The following is a 14,799-nucleotide window of genomic DNA, read 5'->3' as shown; positions in this document are numbered from 1 at the left end:
GTTTCCAAAAAAAGAAGAAAGAAAGAAAAAAAACTAATAGCCACTGCCACTCTAGCCTTCCAGGCCTCTTTTATTTTTTATTTTAGATTGACTTGAACACAAGTTCTTTTATGCTCTTCAAAGGAGAAGGGTTCTGTTTCCCCCCACTTTCTTTCCCCTGCCAAAATAATTCTCAAAGGCACCTGTGAAAACAATTCATGCCCTTGGCTCTTTATCAGTTTCTATAAACAAGTTGCAAACCCTTCAGCTACAAAGTCAGTGAAATCAAAGAAGGAAAGAGAAGAGATATGTTGTTTCAAAAACTCCAGCCTCTGATCTCTGAGTGGCAGTGTTGCTACTTTTCACTTTATAATGTTTATCTCTGGCTTATAGGAAACAAAGTTCTTTAGATTTCTTTTAATAACAAGTAATAGGAAGAATTGTTAAAATAGGAAAGAAGGTCCAGAAGTCAAGAAATAAAGCAACAAAAAGCAGAAGAAAAAACCCCAATCCATTCACTTTAAGAGGAGAAATAAAAAACGTTGCGAGCACCTCAATCCACAAAGAATAGTTACAAAGAAAAAAAAGCTTTCCAAAGCAATCCACTTCGGGTTAATTTTGCCACTCAATTCTTTTGCTTAAGAATCTAATTTGGCTTTAAAAATTTTCTTTGGGCAGTCTTTCACAAAATAGAAAAAATATCTCACCAGATGGACTCACGTTCTCTTTTCACTTCCTTCCTTCTGGAGCCCTCCCAACTTTATCAGCCTGGGGGCTGCCTGTTTACCGCCAGCTTGAAGCACTTCCCCTGGGTCTATCAGGGACTTTGTGGTGTCCCTGAGACCAGCAAGGCTTCATCTTCCTGATCACCATCTCTACGGGACGGTTTAGGTCTCAATGGACTGTCCAATGGCAAAAGTGTCAATGGCAGTCTCAGAGTATCGAGACCGCACGTTGTGACATCGTGATGTTGACCCCTCCTCACATTTTCACTTTTTAATAACCAGGCATGTGATATAATTAGTCTATTTTTTTCTGGTAATACAATAGGCCTCTGTTTTTCACCTTTTCCTGCCCAGCTCTTTACTGTCCTATGTCTCTAAATAGCTTATAACTTAAATTAGTTGTTTAACACAGAAACTGCAAATCTGAGTGTTCAAGAGTCTGATTGTCTGCAAATCCCCAGCAAGCTCCCGGAAATGAATAAATGAACAACATAATTAGGTTTTTTTTAATAAAGAGGGAATGGTGTGTCCTGGCCTCATTTTTTAATATCTCTTTTTATATTCATAGATCCTACAGGGCCTTGTTGATGTTCGGATCCCACATAATGACTTTTACCGAAAATGTGAGTGCCTTGAGATAATTTACTCTGGGATTTGAGCTGAAAACAGCAACACCTGCAGAGGCTCCAGAAGGGAAAATTGCTCTCCACCTTTTGTACATGACATCATGGGTTGGATTTGCATTTTGTCATTTTGATGAGCTCATCTGATTCTGCTGATGCTACTGACTGAGGACACTTGATTCATTTATTTATCAATTTTTATCCAGGAAAAAAATTTATAGTGTGTTTTTCATTAATTGAAACAATGCCAAAACAGGATAGAGCGATCTGTTCAACTTACTATATATCCTGTTTTTTATACATGAGATCAAAGTGACATATGTAATGCTCCCTCCAATTTTTTTTCTCCTGCAACAACAACAGAGGTGGGTTCCTACTGTATCGGCCCGGTTCGACTGAGTAGGTAGTAACTCGGCCGCCGTGCATCCGAACCAGTTCTATTGGTGCCATAGGCACCACCATCTTGTTTTTTGCTTCTGAGCATGCACATAAGCAATTTTTTATTACTGCGCATGCACGCATAGCGCGCATCAAACGCGCCCCTGAGTGAACCGGCAATAAAAGAATCGAACCCACCCCTGAACAACAACAACCCTGTGAGGTAGATTGGGCTATGACCAATATTGACAAGAATTAAAACAGTTTAATTTGTAAACTGTTTTAGGTTTTTTTTTTTTTAAAGAAAATTTGCATATTTAAAGGACTAGAATCCAGTAGCACTGGATGGAAGCTGCATAATGAAATAATAGTCAAATAGAAGCCTTTAGCTTTGGGGACCTGAAATCTGAAGTGGGTGTTTTAGTACATCTGATTTCTGAAGCCTCTGCTAACTAATTCCTTGTGTGCTTCCTGTCTTCATTGTAATTTGGTTCTAACTTTGAGTAAATCTCTCATTTTGAGGGATTTTGGTTAAGGTTAAATGCAGAGTCTGTTTACACCCCATTTCAATTCCTCCCCCTTGCTTTTTGATTGGTATAGAAATGCATGATGTGCAGCTAAGAGCAAATACCTGAGACTGTGAGAAGATGGAGAAATGGCCATGGGAACAGTGGTTTGGGTTATAACCACAGGGAAAAAAAGTGTTCCGTATGTGTTTGTTTTCCAAGGAAATGTAATTTTGCTGCAACCGGAATTAATCAATGAATGGCTGGGTTTGTTCCCCAACTCTCTTAGCCTTAGCATTTTCTCTGGATTTGGCCAATGCATTGAATCATAAGCTGAGGGACCCTCCTCGCCCTGGCATTGTTGTTTCCTCAATTGATCTTGTTAAGTATGCCTTGTGAAGCCAACCATCAAATTGTCTGAAAAAGCTTTTGTCTCATTCTGCCTGTGCAGGCTCTCCTCCTGCTAACCTCACTAATTATTTTCCTTGTTTGTGCTGTCTCATTGAGAACAGTCTGTTGCCATTATTTTCTTTCTGGGTGAAAACCTTGAAGGCTGTTTCATCATAATTGGAATTCCATGTTGCTTTCAGTGAGCTGATTTGCTTCCCTCCCTCACTTCTTCTTCTTTTCTGTAAAGTGTTTTTAGAGCTCATGGATGACAAGTCACAGGGTTGCCTCCATAACAACATGAGCAAGATCAAAGCTACAACGCAGATTATCTGGGGAAAGCAAGATCAGGTACATCAGTTTCCCTCTGGGATTTTTAATCGAGACCAGTCTGTATTTTTTTTTAAAAGTATAACGTTGCCTCACTCACTTGTGAAATATATAATGCCCCAACCTGTATGGTATTGAATAACATGCTGCAATCCCCTTTATCTCAGAAGCAGTTTTAAAATTATACAACCTGACTTCCCATTGGATTTCATGCAATTTATGGCCTGAAAATTAATAGGTTTGCAATTTCTCTCTCCTTTTCCAGGATATTATTTGCTACATTTTTTCATATTTCTATGCTGCCATACTCCAAAACAACGCTGGATGTCTTTATAGATTAAAAACAGTAAAATAAAAAACAAAATACCCAACCAAACATCAAAAATAACTGGCATATCAAGGGAAACCCATCATACATGCTGGTCAAAAAGCACACCAGACCTCCATTGCAACGATCAAAGTACACATGATATCACCACTCCTTCCCTCCAATTTAGTCTTTCTAATTTTGTTTTCCTACTAGTGAGAATGTGCATGTGTGTGCATGTGTGTGAGAAACCTTGTGTCAGGGTTCTAAGTAACACCCAGGGCTGGCACCTTGTCTGCTCCAGATCAACAGTTTCATAGGCCATCTTACTGCTTTCCAAGTGCAGACATTATCTCCAAGCTATTATGTAAGAGGGTGGCAGGCCATGTTAGTTTCTCCACCCAGCATTTCCTCGAAAAAAAAGGGTTGGGTTCTTGTTACAATTGCAGAATTTTAAAGGCAAGAGCAGCAATGCCTTGAGAACCTCTTAAAAATAATCACACATAAGCAAAGTAAAGTCTATCTTGAGCTGAGGTCCATTCCTGGCAACTACAGTATATGGACTTGCCGTGGTGCTTTCTTTACAAGAACACTAAAGAATTTTGGCATTGCCTTCCTTGGAGACTTTGCTTGGCTGCTCTAGTGGATTCCCTGGTTTCTCATCCAAAAACTAACCATGGCAGACCGGCTTTTCAAGATCAGTCAAGAAAGAGTAGGTGTGGTGACCGTTCTATGGTCTCAAATGCATATTCTGTCTTCTTGAGAGGTGTTTTTTTGTGTGTATAAAACAGTAGCATACAGTATGCACTAATGAAACCCAATCTTGCATCTTGCCCAGATAGAGTTTTATTTGGAGGAAATGGCATTGGACAGCACAGCAATAACTCAAGAGAGTGACCTGATTTAAACACTCGGTTAGACTCATTACATCCTTGGAGTTTACTCATTTGAGTGCAGACAGCACATCTGTATTCGGACATTCTAGATAACTGGTAGGGCAAATGTTGTGAAAGTAAACGAGGCAGTCTGGGTAGAAGATCTCAATAAACTGGAGGAAAACTGCAACATTTGAATTGTCCAAGTATATTACCCAGGTTAATAGAGGACAACGTGAAAGAGGGACAAGATTGGGGAGAATGTCAATTAAGAATGAAGGAAAATGTATGTGTCCCAGGATATTTAGAAATTTAGTTTTCATATTTAGAGATTTAATTTTCCTTTCTCAAGTTCCCTGAGGATGGGCTTCACACAAGCCCAAAAGCTCGGAAGCCCATCCAAACCTCTGGTACCAGTGACCAACCCAGATTGGATCCTGCAGAATGTCAGCTTGCTGCCTGTTATATTCTTCTTGGAGAGCCAAGATGTCATTTCACACTAAACTCTGTCATCAGTGAGAGAGATATTGCCAGGATAGTGACGAGGAGTGATCCTATTCTCTGACTTGTAAACAGACATAAGAAAAAAAACACTATATTGCCAAAAGTATTCGTTCACCTGCCTTTACTCGCATATGAACTTATTGTAAGTGACATCCCATTCCTAATCCATAGGGTTCAATATGACGTCGGTCCACCCTTTGCAGCTATAACAGCTTCAACTCTTCTGGGAAAGCTGTCCACAAGGTTCAGGAGTGTGTTTATGGGAATTTTTCACCATTCTTCCAGAAGCGCATTTGTGAGGTCACACACTGATGTTGGATGACTTTTCATGGCCTACCACTTCGTGGCTGAGTTGCTGTCGTTCCCAAACACTTCCACGTTCTTATAATACAGCTGACAGTTGACTGTGGAATATTTAGGAGTGAGGAAATTTCACGACTGGGTTTGTTGCACAGGTGGCATCCTATCACAGTTCCACGCTGGAATTCACTGAGCTCCTGAGAGCGACCCATTCTTTCACAAATGTTTATAAAAACAGTCTGCATGCCTAGGTACTTGATTTTATACAACCGTGGCCATGGAAGTGATTGGAACACCTGATTCTGATTGTTTGGATGGGTGAGCGAATACTTTTGGCAATATAGTGTAGCTAACAAATAGCTGACATTGGGAAAGAAATGAAAGTACAGGAAAAAAAAGTAGGAAATGGTGGCAAATGGAGAAATGATGTTCTGTGAAGGAAGTAGAGGGAAGAAAAGAGGGAAGACCTAGATGAGCCTGAATGAGAATGGGCCTAAGTATATAACGGTACACAGTTATAGTCTCCAGCAACCTTTCTTCAAAATCCCTAATTCTCACATAGAGCCCATGTCTTCTACTGCTAGCCATCTCAAACTGTAACAAGCATGGACAATCTCCAACAGCCTATGGCAGTGTTGGCGAATCTTTTCGGCACCGAGTGCTGAAATCAGAAAGCACGATCAGCTGGCCAGCACGCACATGCAAAGACCAGCTGGCCAGCACACATGTGCATGCCAAAACTTGGAAGAGCAGCTGGCGATGGCACGTGTGCCCAAAGAAAGGCTCTGCGTGCCACCTCTGGCACACATGCCATAGGTTTGCCATCACGGGCCAATGATATTTTTGAGTCATGAAAATTGATTAGTAAAAGATACGTCACATATCAGTTTTTGCCATGATATAGCAACAGTTCTTTTTATTAGGAGTCCCTGGTGGTCTCTGAGCTTGGTGATTTTCTTGCAGGCATTTCATTATCCACAGCAGGTAAACATCAGTGCTAGACTAGCCCTGATAATGTTATCTTGTGTGGGTAAGAAACAAGAAAACCACCAAGCTCAGAGAGCACCAAGGATCCCTTATTTCAACCTTGAGCTATGAATATTCTCCCTTATGGAACTCCATTTATGAAAACAAGTGTGAAAATTGTGGCTTTTTTGCCTTAACATTTCTTGTCCTAGTTGTTTCCTTGTGCAGTCAGATTGGTTCCTTTGTGAGCCAAATTTGGTGCTGAGGTAATTCAGAATATCTTGCTGAATCCAGGGATGGTCAACATGGAGCTCACTTTTTCTTGATTATCTTTCTCTCTCTAGGTGCTGGATGTTTCAGGAGCAGACATTTTAGCGAAATCAATCTCTGGTGCCCAAGTACATATTCTGGAAAATTGCGGGCACAATTTAGTCATGGAACGGCCCAGAAAAACAGCAAAGCTTATTCTGGATTTTGTCACCACTGTACAGAATGCTGAGAATAATAAGAAACTGGTTTGAACTTTTCCTATGGGTCTGAACCCTTAAGCCTAGATGTTTCAGCTGAGAGGAAATACTGCTAATTTAATCAGTTCTCAGGGATTTTATTCTACAGAACTTGGTGATTGTGCCAAAATCCCTGAAGAAATTGGAATAATTCATGCATTTAATTTAGAAGTTTTATCAGTGCAATGACTCTGGGATACTGAACAGCCTTCACATACATATGCTAATGATAATAAAGTCTTATAAAAATCTGTATTTCTAGATAATTCGAGGAATAGTGAAAGACTTGCAAGGTAGTTGTGGAACACACTTTCCCCTCAAAAACAATCCTCTCTTTTTGATACCAATCACACATTTTAAAATGTCCAATTTGAATTGGACAACATGATTATTGCTAGGTAAAGTAGAAAAAAACCCACTGTCTTTTATTGTTAGTGTGCTCCTTTCTTGGTCTGGTAATGTTTCACTGAACAAGAGGGAAAAAAATGGCAAAAGGCAAATCCTTTTGGGACAGATTCCTGTATAGGTTCTATGTTATCCAAAATTGTGCATCTTGCCTCTCATTTGGGCATTACCTATACAGTATACAAAAGCTAAACTATGACTGTCGGAAAATTCTGTATCATGGAATGCATTGGCCTCTTCTAGTTTTAAGCAGTGACTTCATGCAATCTAGCCTAAATACCTAGTTAATTGGAATGTAGATGGCAATTGCAATTGTTTTTAAATATGTAGGGAAAATGGCCTAGAGTCAAATTTCATACAGAGAGGGCAAAAGAGAGCTTCCATCTCTTAATATAGATGACTTTGCACAAGGAAATGTTGCCACCAAAGGCTTGGATGATCCAGATACTCATTGAAGTGCTGCTTGTATTATGTTAAGATTTCAGCCGAGAAAAAAATTTGCACGACATATTAAACCTATGAAAGTTTTTACTGATGCAGTGGAAGTCTTCAGTGTTTATATTGCTTTATGAAGAAGGTGGTTTTGTGTTTCTCCACAGCCCCACAGTCTATGTGTATGTACTTCCTTAGGAGCAAATGGAAATATTGATGTCATCTGGACCGACTATAATTGCAATAGTGAAGCACTTGTGAAGTAGATGGATCCTTTCCTTGAAGGGCAGGTATCACTGAGTATAAAACCTGTGCACACAAGCATACACAGAGGTTAAATTTAATTAAAGCCCATTTGACTGTTTCTGATGCAAGCGGTTAGCAAACTCCCTGTGAAGTGTAATCTTATTGTACATCAAATAAAGCAAATGGAACTGTCCCAAAGCCATTTCTGGAGCCATTGTTTCAATTGAGATGGGACCTGATCCAAGCAATAACACTGTATGTAAATAAATGTAGATGTGATCACGTTTTGGTTAGAATTGGGTGGAACTGCTTTTTCAGCTTCCCCTGCTGCCCCTTTTTATTAAATGTTCTACTGAGTAAATAATTTACTTGACAAATTTTGTAAATTCTGTGAATTGTTGAGTTCGAGTGGAGGAACTGAAATGCACACCAATAAAGTAGAATTGGGGTATTCTAAATGTTTATTTGTTATGCTCACCAGACTCTTGCAAAGTGAATAATTTATCAATCTTCCACATACTCTGCTTTTAAAATAATATCTAAAGAATATAAAGCATACAGTATTCCTTTTCCTGAGTATGCGTTCTCATTTCTGAGTGCAGTTCTTTAGTGAACAAAAATTCTGTATCAGATTTAGAAAGTTGGACTTCTTACATCCTTGTAACTACCCTTTCCCTTTTTATATTTATATGGAGGCTTGTGAAAACCCCTTCCCACCAAGAAACATTCAATGAATGTTGTTCCATTGAGTAACAATTTGCAGCATATTAGGTATATGTAATCTATACCCAATGCATATTTTAGAATGGCAGTTAAATGAGTGAACTGATTCCAAAGTAATTTGACTTTGAACAAAACTTGTATTTGTTGAAACATTAAGAGAATATGTTGATATCAGGTGTGGTTTCTGATTTTACAACCACTGTGGAAGCGAGATACCATTATATAATACTGTAATTTTGTTCCAATTAAAATACTTTATTTGTGACTGATTTGTTCCAATCAAATCCTTGCAATTCCTTGTATTTTCAACTTCTATTTAGGAATGCAATCAAATTACCTTGCAATGCATTTCCATTAGAGAGTCATGAGTCTTTTTCTCAAATAGGGCTGGGGGAATCAAGTATAAGTATAATCTTTATTGTCATTGTACTTAAATACAATGAAATTGGTTAAATATGACCAATTTCCAATGACCAAGTATTAAGAATTCAAATTTTATTGAGGAAAAATGAGAACCCGGGTATTTGATTCAATAACTGACCAGTATTTCTAGAAGTAGAGATTAAAAACCATACAAAACCAACAGAAAACAAGTCAATTTTTAGTATGGCTCTCAGAAGCCAATGTACTGTACACAGAAAGACTCAATTAAAACGTAATTGAAATATCAAAGTCTTGAATTTGCGTGGCTTTTTTTTCTCCCATTCTTTTATTTCTGGCGTTCAGGCTGCAAGTGCCATTGTTTGATAGTTAAACCTACCCAGTGAGCCTGCAAACTCAGGTAGGTAGTCCTTGGTTTACAACCCATTCAAAGTTACCATGGCACTGAAAATAGTGACTTACAACTGATACAACTGAAACCATCTCAACATCCCACCAGTCATGTGATCAACGTTCAGGTGCTTTGCCATTGGCATTATGCAATATTTACAAGAGTCGCAAATGGCCAGGATCACATCATGGCCATTTGAAACCTTTCCAGCCAACTTATGACCAGCAAGCCAAAGAGAGGAGCTGGATTTGCTTAATGATGGTGCTTCGTTTGACTGCAGAGATTTGCTTAACCGTGGTGAAAAAAGGTCATAAAACTCGCCACGGCTCACTTTATAACCACTTTGTTTAACCACGGGAATTCTGATTCCAACTATGGTTGCAAGTTGAGGGCTTCCTGTAGTGGTATATAACCATTTGCTCCCCTCCCCCCCTGCCCCAAACAATGCAAAATTGCTACTTTTATCATAAAGTAGTTGACTGCAGGGTGGGGCGGGTTGTGAGGTGGATGGAAAAGTAAATATATGGGGGAGGGGGAGAATAAATAGAATGATTGAAGTCCTCCATTGGAAAGTCTCCACGGAATTGCCACTTGTGAAAGATTAATAATGTACTTTTGGATTAATAAGGAACCAGATTTTAGACCTCAAGATGCTCTTTACTTTTATATATTCTTCTCTCAATAGCTTCAGAGAAAGCAACGTGGAATTTACTGCTACTTTTCCTAACTGCTTCTTAGCTAGCAAGAGGCAAGACTTTGAGCAAGGTTCAAAAAGTTAGGTTTTAACAGTTTTCCATTAATACTGACCCAAAATTTTCAATTCAGTTCTATAGAATGTGAAGGGTTTGTGTTTTATTTTTATAGTTATAATGCACACTGAAGATGGCATTTAATTTTGGTGTACGAGGTGCAATGACAATAAACTAAACTAAACTAAACTAAACTAAACTAAACTTTTATATAGTGCCAGAATAAATGACTTGATTTAGCCCAATGGTTTGTCCATTACTTAGACCCCCATAGCCATTCATATAGAGGATGTTGATCAAAGTTTTCCTGCATTCCAGGAATGCAGGAATAGACTGCATTTCATAGACCAGGAAACATAGTTTGTTCCATCCAACCGGGTTATCATCGATAGGCTTGTTGATTGGTTGCTCGCCATCTTCTCCAGGATAGTAACAATCACTACAATAAACAGCTGTCTGTATGTGGTATTGCGTATCAACCTCAACTCCCCTTTAGCTATGTCTGGTACACTCTGGGCCCATAACCAGTGTTAGGTAAGCTCCCCATTGGGAGAGCGAGTGCGTTGAGAGAAGCGTTGTGAGAGTTGTGTTAGAGAACACACAAACCAGCATACAGAGACAGTTTGAGTAGGTTTTTACTTTCGTGGAAATAGAGGTATCAGAGTCCATCAAACAGTCCAAGTCATACACGGATAAGATAGTCAGTGATCAATGTCTTTCAGTTAAGGGATAATCTAAATAACATAGTCCAGTATCATATAATCAGTTCAGTACTCAAAGTTTGCTAGCAGTTGCAAAACTTACAATAGCTCACGGCACTTTCTAATAGCCAGCTTCCAAAACACTCAGATCAGATCAGCCCAGCATCTAACGAACAGAGAGCTAACCGTCATTCTGGCTCCCTCTTATGGCCGATTGAGGGAAACAGCAACCAATCACATTTTACAGTATGATTTAAAGAAACAGGTACAGCATTGCTACATGATTTATATATTGCCAACCAAACCATTAGATTATATTCTTAACAGTTTTGATAAAATTCAAAGCAAAAAACCTATACTAAGCTAAAAGTTAAAATAAAGATATCAAGTCTCAGGTTAATTTAGAGGTGTTGGGGTCACAACGCAGCATGCTAGGACAGTTGTTGATTTCCACTGCCCAGTGTATAAACTGCCTACGATAAACTGAAATGCATGATAACAAAGTATTTTATCCCAGTATAGCTTATGCAGTAATATAAAACCAGACACCATGTTTTCATATCTTGCGTAAAATATTGATATTTTCCATTATCATATTTAGAAAGCAGGATGACCAGAAGACCCAAGTTGTAAAAAGATCCAGGCAATTCTTTTGCTCTGGGATTGTATTCTTGTGCTTCTGGTGCTACATTGGCCATTCCTGTGCTGATTGATGAGCTGAATTTTACATCAAATTGCTTGAGAAACACAAGTCTATTGCAATGTGATAAACATTTTGGGCTGTGGTTCTTATCAGCTTCTTGCTTGTAAGATGTGGCTTTTATGATTACAACAATTACAACAGATCTAATATAAAAGTTATATATTTTGTTGTTCATACTTATACCTATAGGTGTTGTCTCTTAGCGATCTGCAACTTCATGTTTTTTTCAGTGTTAGCAATAGCAATAGCAGTTAGACTTATATACCGCTTCATAGGGCTTTCAGCCCTCTCTAAGCGGTTTACAGAGTCAGCATATCGCCCCCACAGTCTGGGTCCTCATTTCACCCACCTCGGAAGGATGGAAGGCTGAGTCAACCTTGAGCCGGTGAGATTAGAACCGCTGAACTGCGGATAACAGTCAGCTGAAGTGGCCTGCAGTACTGCACCCTAACCACTGCGCCACCTCGCCTCTTAGTGTTTTATGTACCTGTTGCTGTTTCAGCAGAAGAATGTAAAAATCAATATCAATATAACTCATAAGGATACAGGGAACAAAATTTTAGTTCTGCAGTCATAAGTGGGAGGAGCTGGGTGATAGGAACGATGAGAAGACTAATAGTAACAATAATGCAGCCTTAGTGAATAGTTTGACAGTGGTGAGGGAATTATTTGTTTAGCAGAGTGATGGCATTAAGGGAAAAAAACTATTATTGTGTCTATTTGTCTTGGGGTGCAGTGCTCTATAGTGTCGTTCTGAGGGTAGGAATTGAAACAATTTATGTCCAGGATGTGAGGGATCTGTAAATATTTTCACAGGCCTCTTTTTGACTCATGCAGTGGACAGGCCCTCAATGGAAGGCAGGTTGGCAGGAATTGTTTTTTCCTGCAGTTCTGATTATCCTCTGAAGCCTGTGTCTGTCTTGTTGGGTTGTAGAGCCAAACCAGACAGCTATAGAGGTGCAGATAACAAACTCAATAATTCCTCTGTAGAACTGAATCAGCAGCTCCTTGGGCAGTTTGAGCTTCCTGAGTTGGCGCAGAAACAACATTCTTTATTGTGCTTTTTTAATTATGTTTTTGATGTTAGGTGTCCATTTTAGATCTTGAGATATGATAGAACCTAGAAAGTTGAATGGCTCTACTGTTGATACTGTGTTGTCTAGTATTATAATTCTGAAATATTGCCAAGGAAAGTACATGGACGTACAGGCAATCACCATCACTTGAAAGCACTTGCACGAACATGTGCAGACATTCCCTCCACCTTACTAAATAGACATTCACTCTGTTGCTTAATTTTTCCCTTTGGGTTGAATCTCATTTCTCCATCTTCTTCTTTCACAGATGATCAAAGCAATCTCACTGTTGTTCTTCATCGCTCTGATCATAATTTCTCCCCCATCATTAATAGATCCCTGAGTACCTTACCAATGAAGGTGAATATATGTGTCCAAGGATAATGTTGCAGGATCCAATCTGGGTCAGTCTGGGACAGCGGGACCAGATGTTTTGCCTTCTGAGCTTTTGGACTTGTGCTGGAGCCCACCTTCATGGAACTTCTCTCTAGCAGAGTGTGTGGTATTTATAGTGCCTGCTTTAAGTGACTTTTTAGATATTGATTGGGGTGTGTTGATGACTGGCTTTTAAGTCATTAGCTGTCATTTTCTTGTGCTGCCCAACCCTCCCCTTCTAAGAACTGATAGGCTGGTGATAAATCAGCACTCCTGTTGACTGAATGTTTCCTGGGCCCTGTTAGATTAGATTAGAATTAGATTAGAAGGTTTATTTATATGCCGCCCTTTTCCCTGGGGGGACTCAGGGCGGCTCACAATCCAAAAGGAAGGGGGGGAAGACAGACTTTTTACATATAAGACAATACATAATTAAAACACAACATTCGTACCATTCGGGCGGGTTACAATCTTAGCCCCAGGCCTGACGGGATAGCCAGATTCTGAGGGCTGTGCGGAAGGTCTGGAGGGTGGTGAGGGTACGAATCTCCATGGGGAGATCGTTCCATAGGGTCGGAGCTACCACCGAGAAGGCTCTCCTCCGCGTGGTTGCCAGTTGGCATTGACCAGCAGATGGAACTCTGAGGAGGCCTAATCGATGAGATCTAATAGGTCGTGTGGAAGTAATTGGCAGTAGGCGGTCTCTCAAGTACCCAGATCCACTACCATGGAGGGCTTTATGGGTGACAAGTAACACCTTGAAGTGTATCCGGAGATCGACAGGTAGCCAGTGCAGCTCGCGGAGGATAGGTGTTACGTGGGTGAAGCGAGGTGCTCGCGCGGCTGCATTCTGGATTAGCTGAAGTCGCCGAATACTCCTCAAGGGCAGCCCCATGTAGAGCACATTGCAGTACTCCAGCCTAGAGGTCACAAGGACACGAGTGACTGTTGTGAGAGCCTCCCGGTTCAGGTAGGGGCGCAACTGGTGCACCAGGCGAACCTGGGCAAATGCCCCCCTGGTCACAGCTGACAAATGGTGTTCAAAAGTCAGCTGTGGGTCCAGGAGGACTCCCAAGTTACGGACCCTGTCTGAGGGGTGTAATGTTTGACCCCCCAGCCTGAGCGATGGAATACTTGCCAAATTGGTGGGAGGGAAACACAACAGCCACTCGGTCTTATCTGGGTTGAGCACGAGTTTGTTAGCCCTCATCCAGTCCCTAACAGCTTCAAGTCCCTGGTTCATCACGTCCACCACTTCATTGAGTTGGCACGGGGTGGACAGATACAACTGAGTATCGTCCGCATACTGGTGGTATTTTATCCCGTGCCGCCGAATGATCTCGCCCAGCGGTTTCATGTAGATGTTGAAAAGTAGGGGGGACAAGACCGAATCCTGCGGCACCCCATATGTTAGGGGCCTAGGGGTCGATCTCTGCCCTCCAACTAACACCGACTGCGACCTGTCCGAGAGGTAAGAGGAGAACCACTGCAAAACAGTACCTCCCACCCCCACCTCTCGCAGCCGTCGCAGAAGGATACCATGGTCGATGGTATCGAAAGCTGCTGAGAGGTCAAGGAGAACCAGGATGGAGGCATAGCCTCCATCCCTGGCTCTCCAGAGGTCATCGCTCAATGCAACCAAAGCGGTTTCTGTGCTGTAGCCAGGCCTGAAGCCGGACTGGAATGGGTCAAGATAGCTAGCTTCCTCCAAGGCCCGCTGGAGCTGAAAGGCCACCACCTTCTCAACAACCTTCCCCACAAAGGGGAGGTTGGAGACTGGACAATAATTGTTAAGAACGGCTGGATCCAAAGATGGTTTCTTCAGGAGGGGTCTCACCACCGCCGCTTTAAGTGCGGGGGGAAAGACCCCCTCCCGAAGGGAGGCGGTAACAACCGCCTGGATCCAGCCCCGTGTCACCTCCTTGCTGTTAACAACCAGCCAGGAGGGGCACGGGTCCAGTACACATGTGCTCTATAGTGTCGTTTTGAGGGTAGGAATTGAAACAATTTATGTCCAGGATGTGAGGGATCTGTAAATATTTTCACAGGCCTCTTTTTGACTCATGCAGTGGATAGGCCTTCAATGGAAGGCATGTTGGCAGGAATTGTTTTTTCCTGCAGTTCTGATTATCCTCTGAAGCCTGTGTCTGTCTTGTTGGGTTGCAGAGCCAAACCAGACAGCTATAGAGGTGCAGATAACAAACTCCATAATTCCTCTGTAGAACTGAATC

General features: G+C 41.0%; 1 protein-coding gene across 3 annotated transcripts in view; it reads left to right on the top strand.

The window, feature by feature from the left end:
- ABHD6 (abhydrolase domain containing 6, acylglycerol lipase) overlaps positions 1–7,330 on the top strand; it is a 37,597-nt gene extending 30,267 nt beyond the window's left edge. For all 3 annotated transcript variants that reach the window (XM_087708997.1, XM_087708996.1, XM_087708998.1), the window contains 3 exons: positions 1,273–1,327; positions 2,849–2,949; positions 6,225–7,330. In XM_087708997.1, coding sequence (XP_087565123.1) covers positions 1,273–1,327; positions 2,849–2,949; positions 6,225–6,401 — 333 coding nt within the window. In that variant the 3' untranslated portion in view covers positions 6,402–7,330. The remainder of the gene's footprint in view (positions 1–1,272; positions 1,328–2,848; positions 2,950–6,224) is intronic.
- The last annotated feature ends 7,469 nt before the right edge of the window (positions 7,331–14,799 follow it).

This window comes from Thamnophis sirtalis, unplaced genomic scaffold (genome assembly GCF_051295495.1).
Source record: "Thamnophis sirtalis isolate CommonGarterSnake01/CBP01778 unplaced genomic scaffold, rThaSir2_p1.2 scaffold_3, whole genome shotgun sequence".
In the NCBI taxonomy this organism is placed as follows: Eukaryota; Metazoa; Chordata; class Lepidosauria; order Squamata; family Natricidae; genus Thamnophis; species Thamnophis sirtalis.
This window is presented reverse-complemented; position numbering and strand designations above follow the sequence as displayed.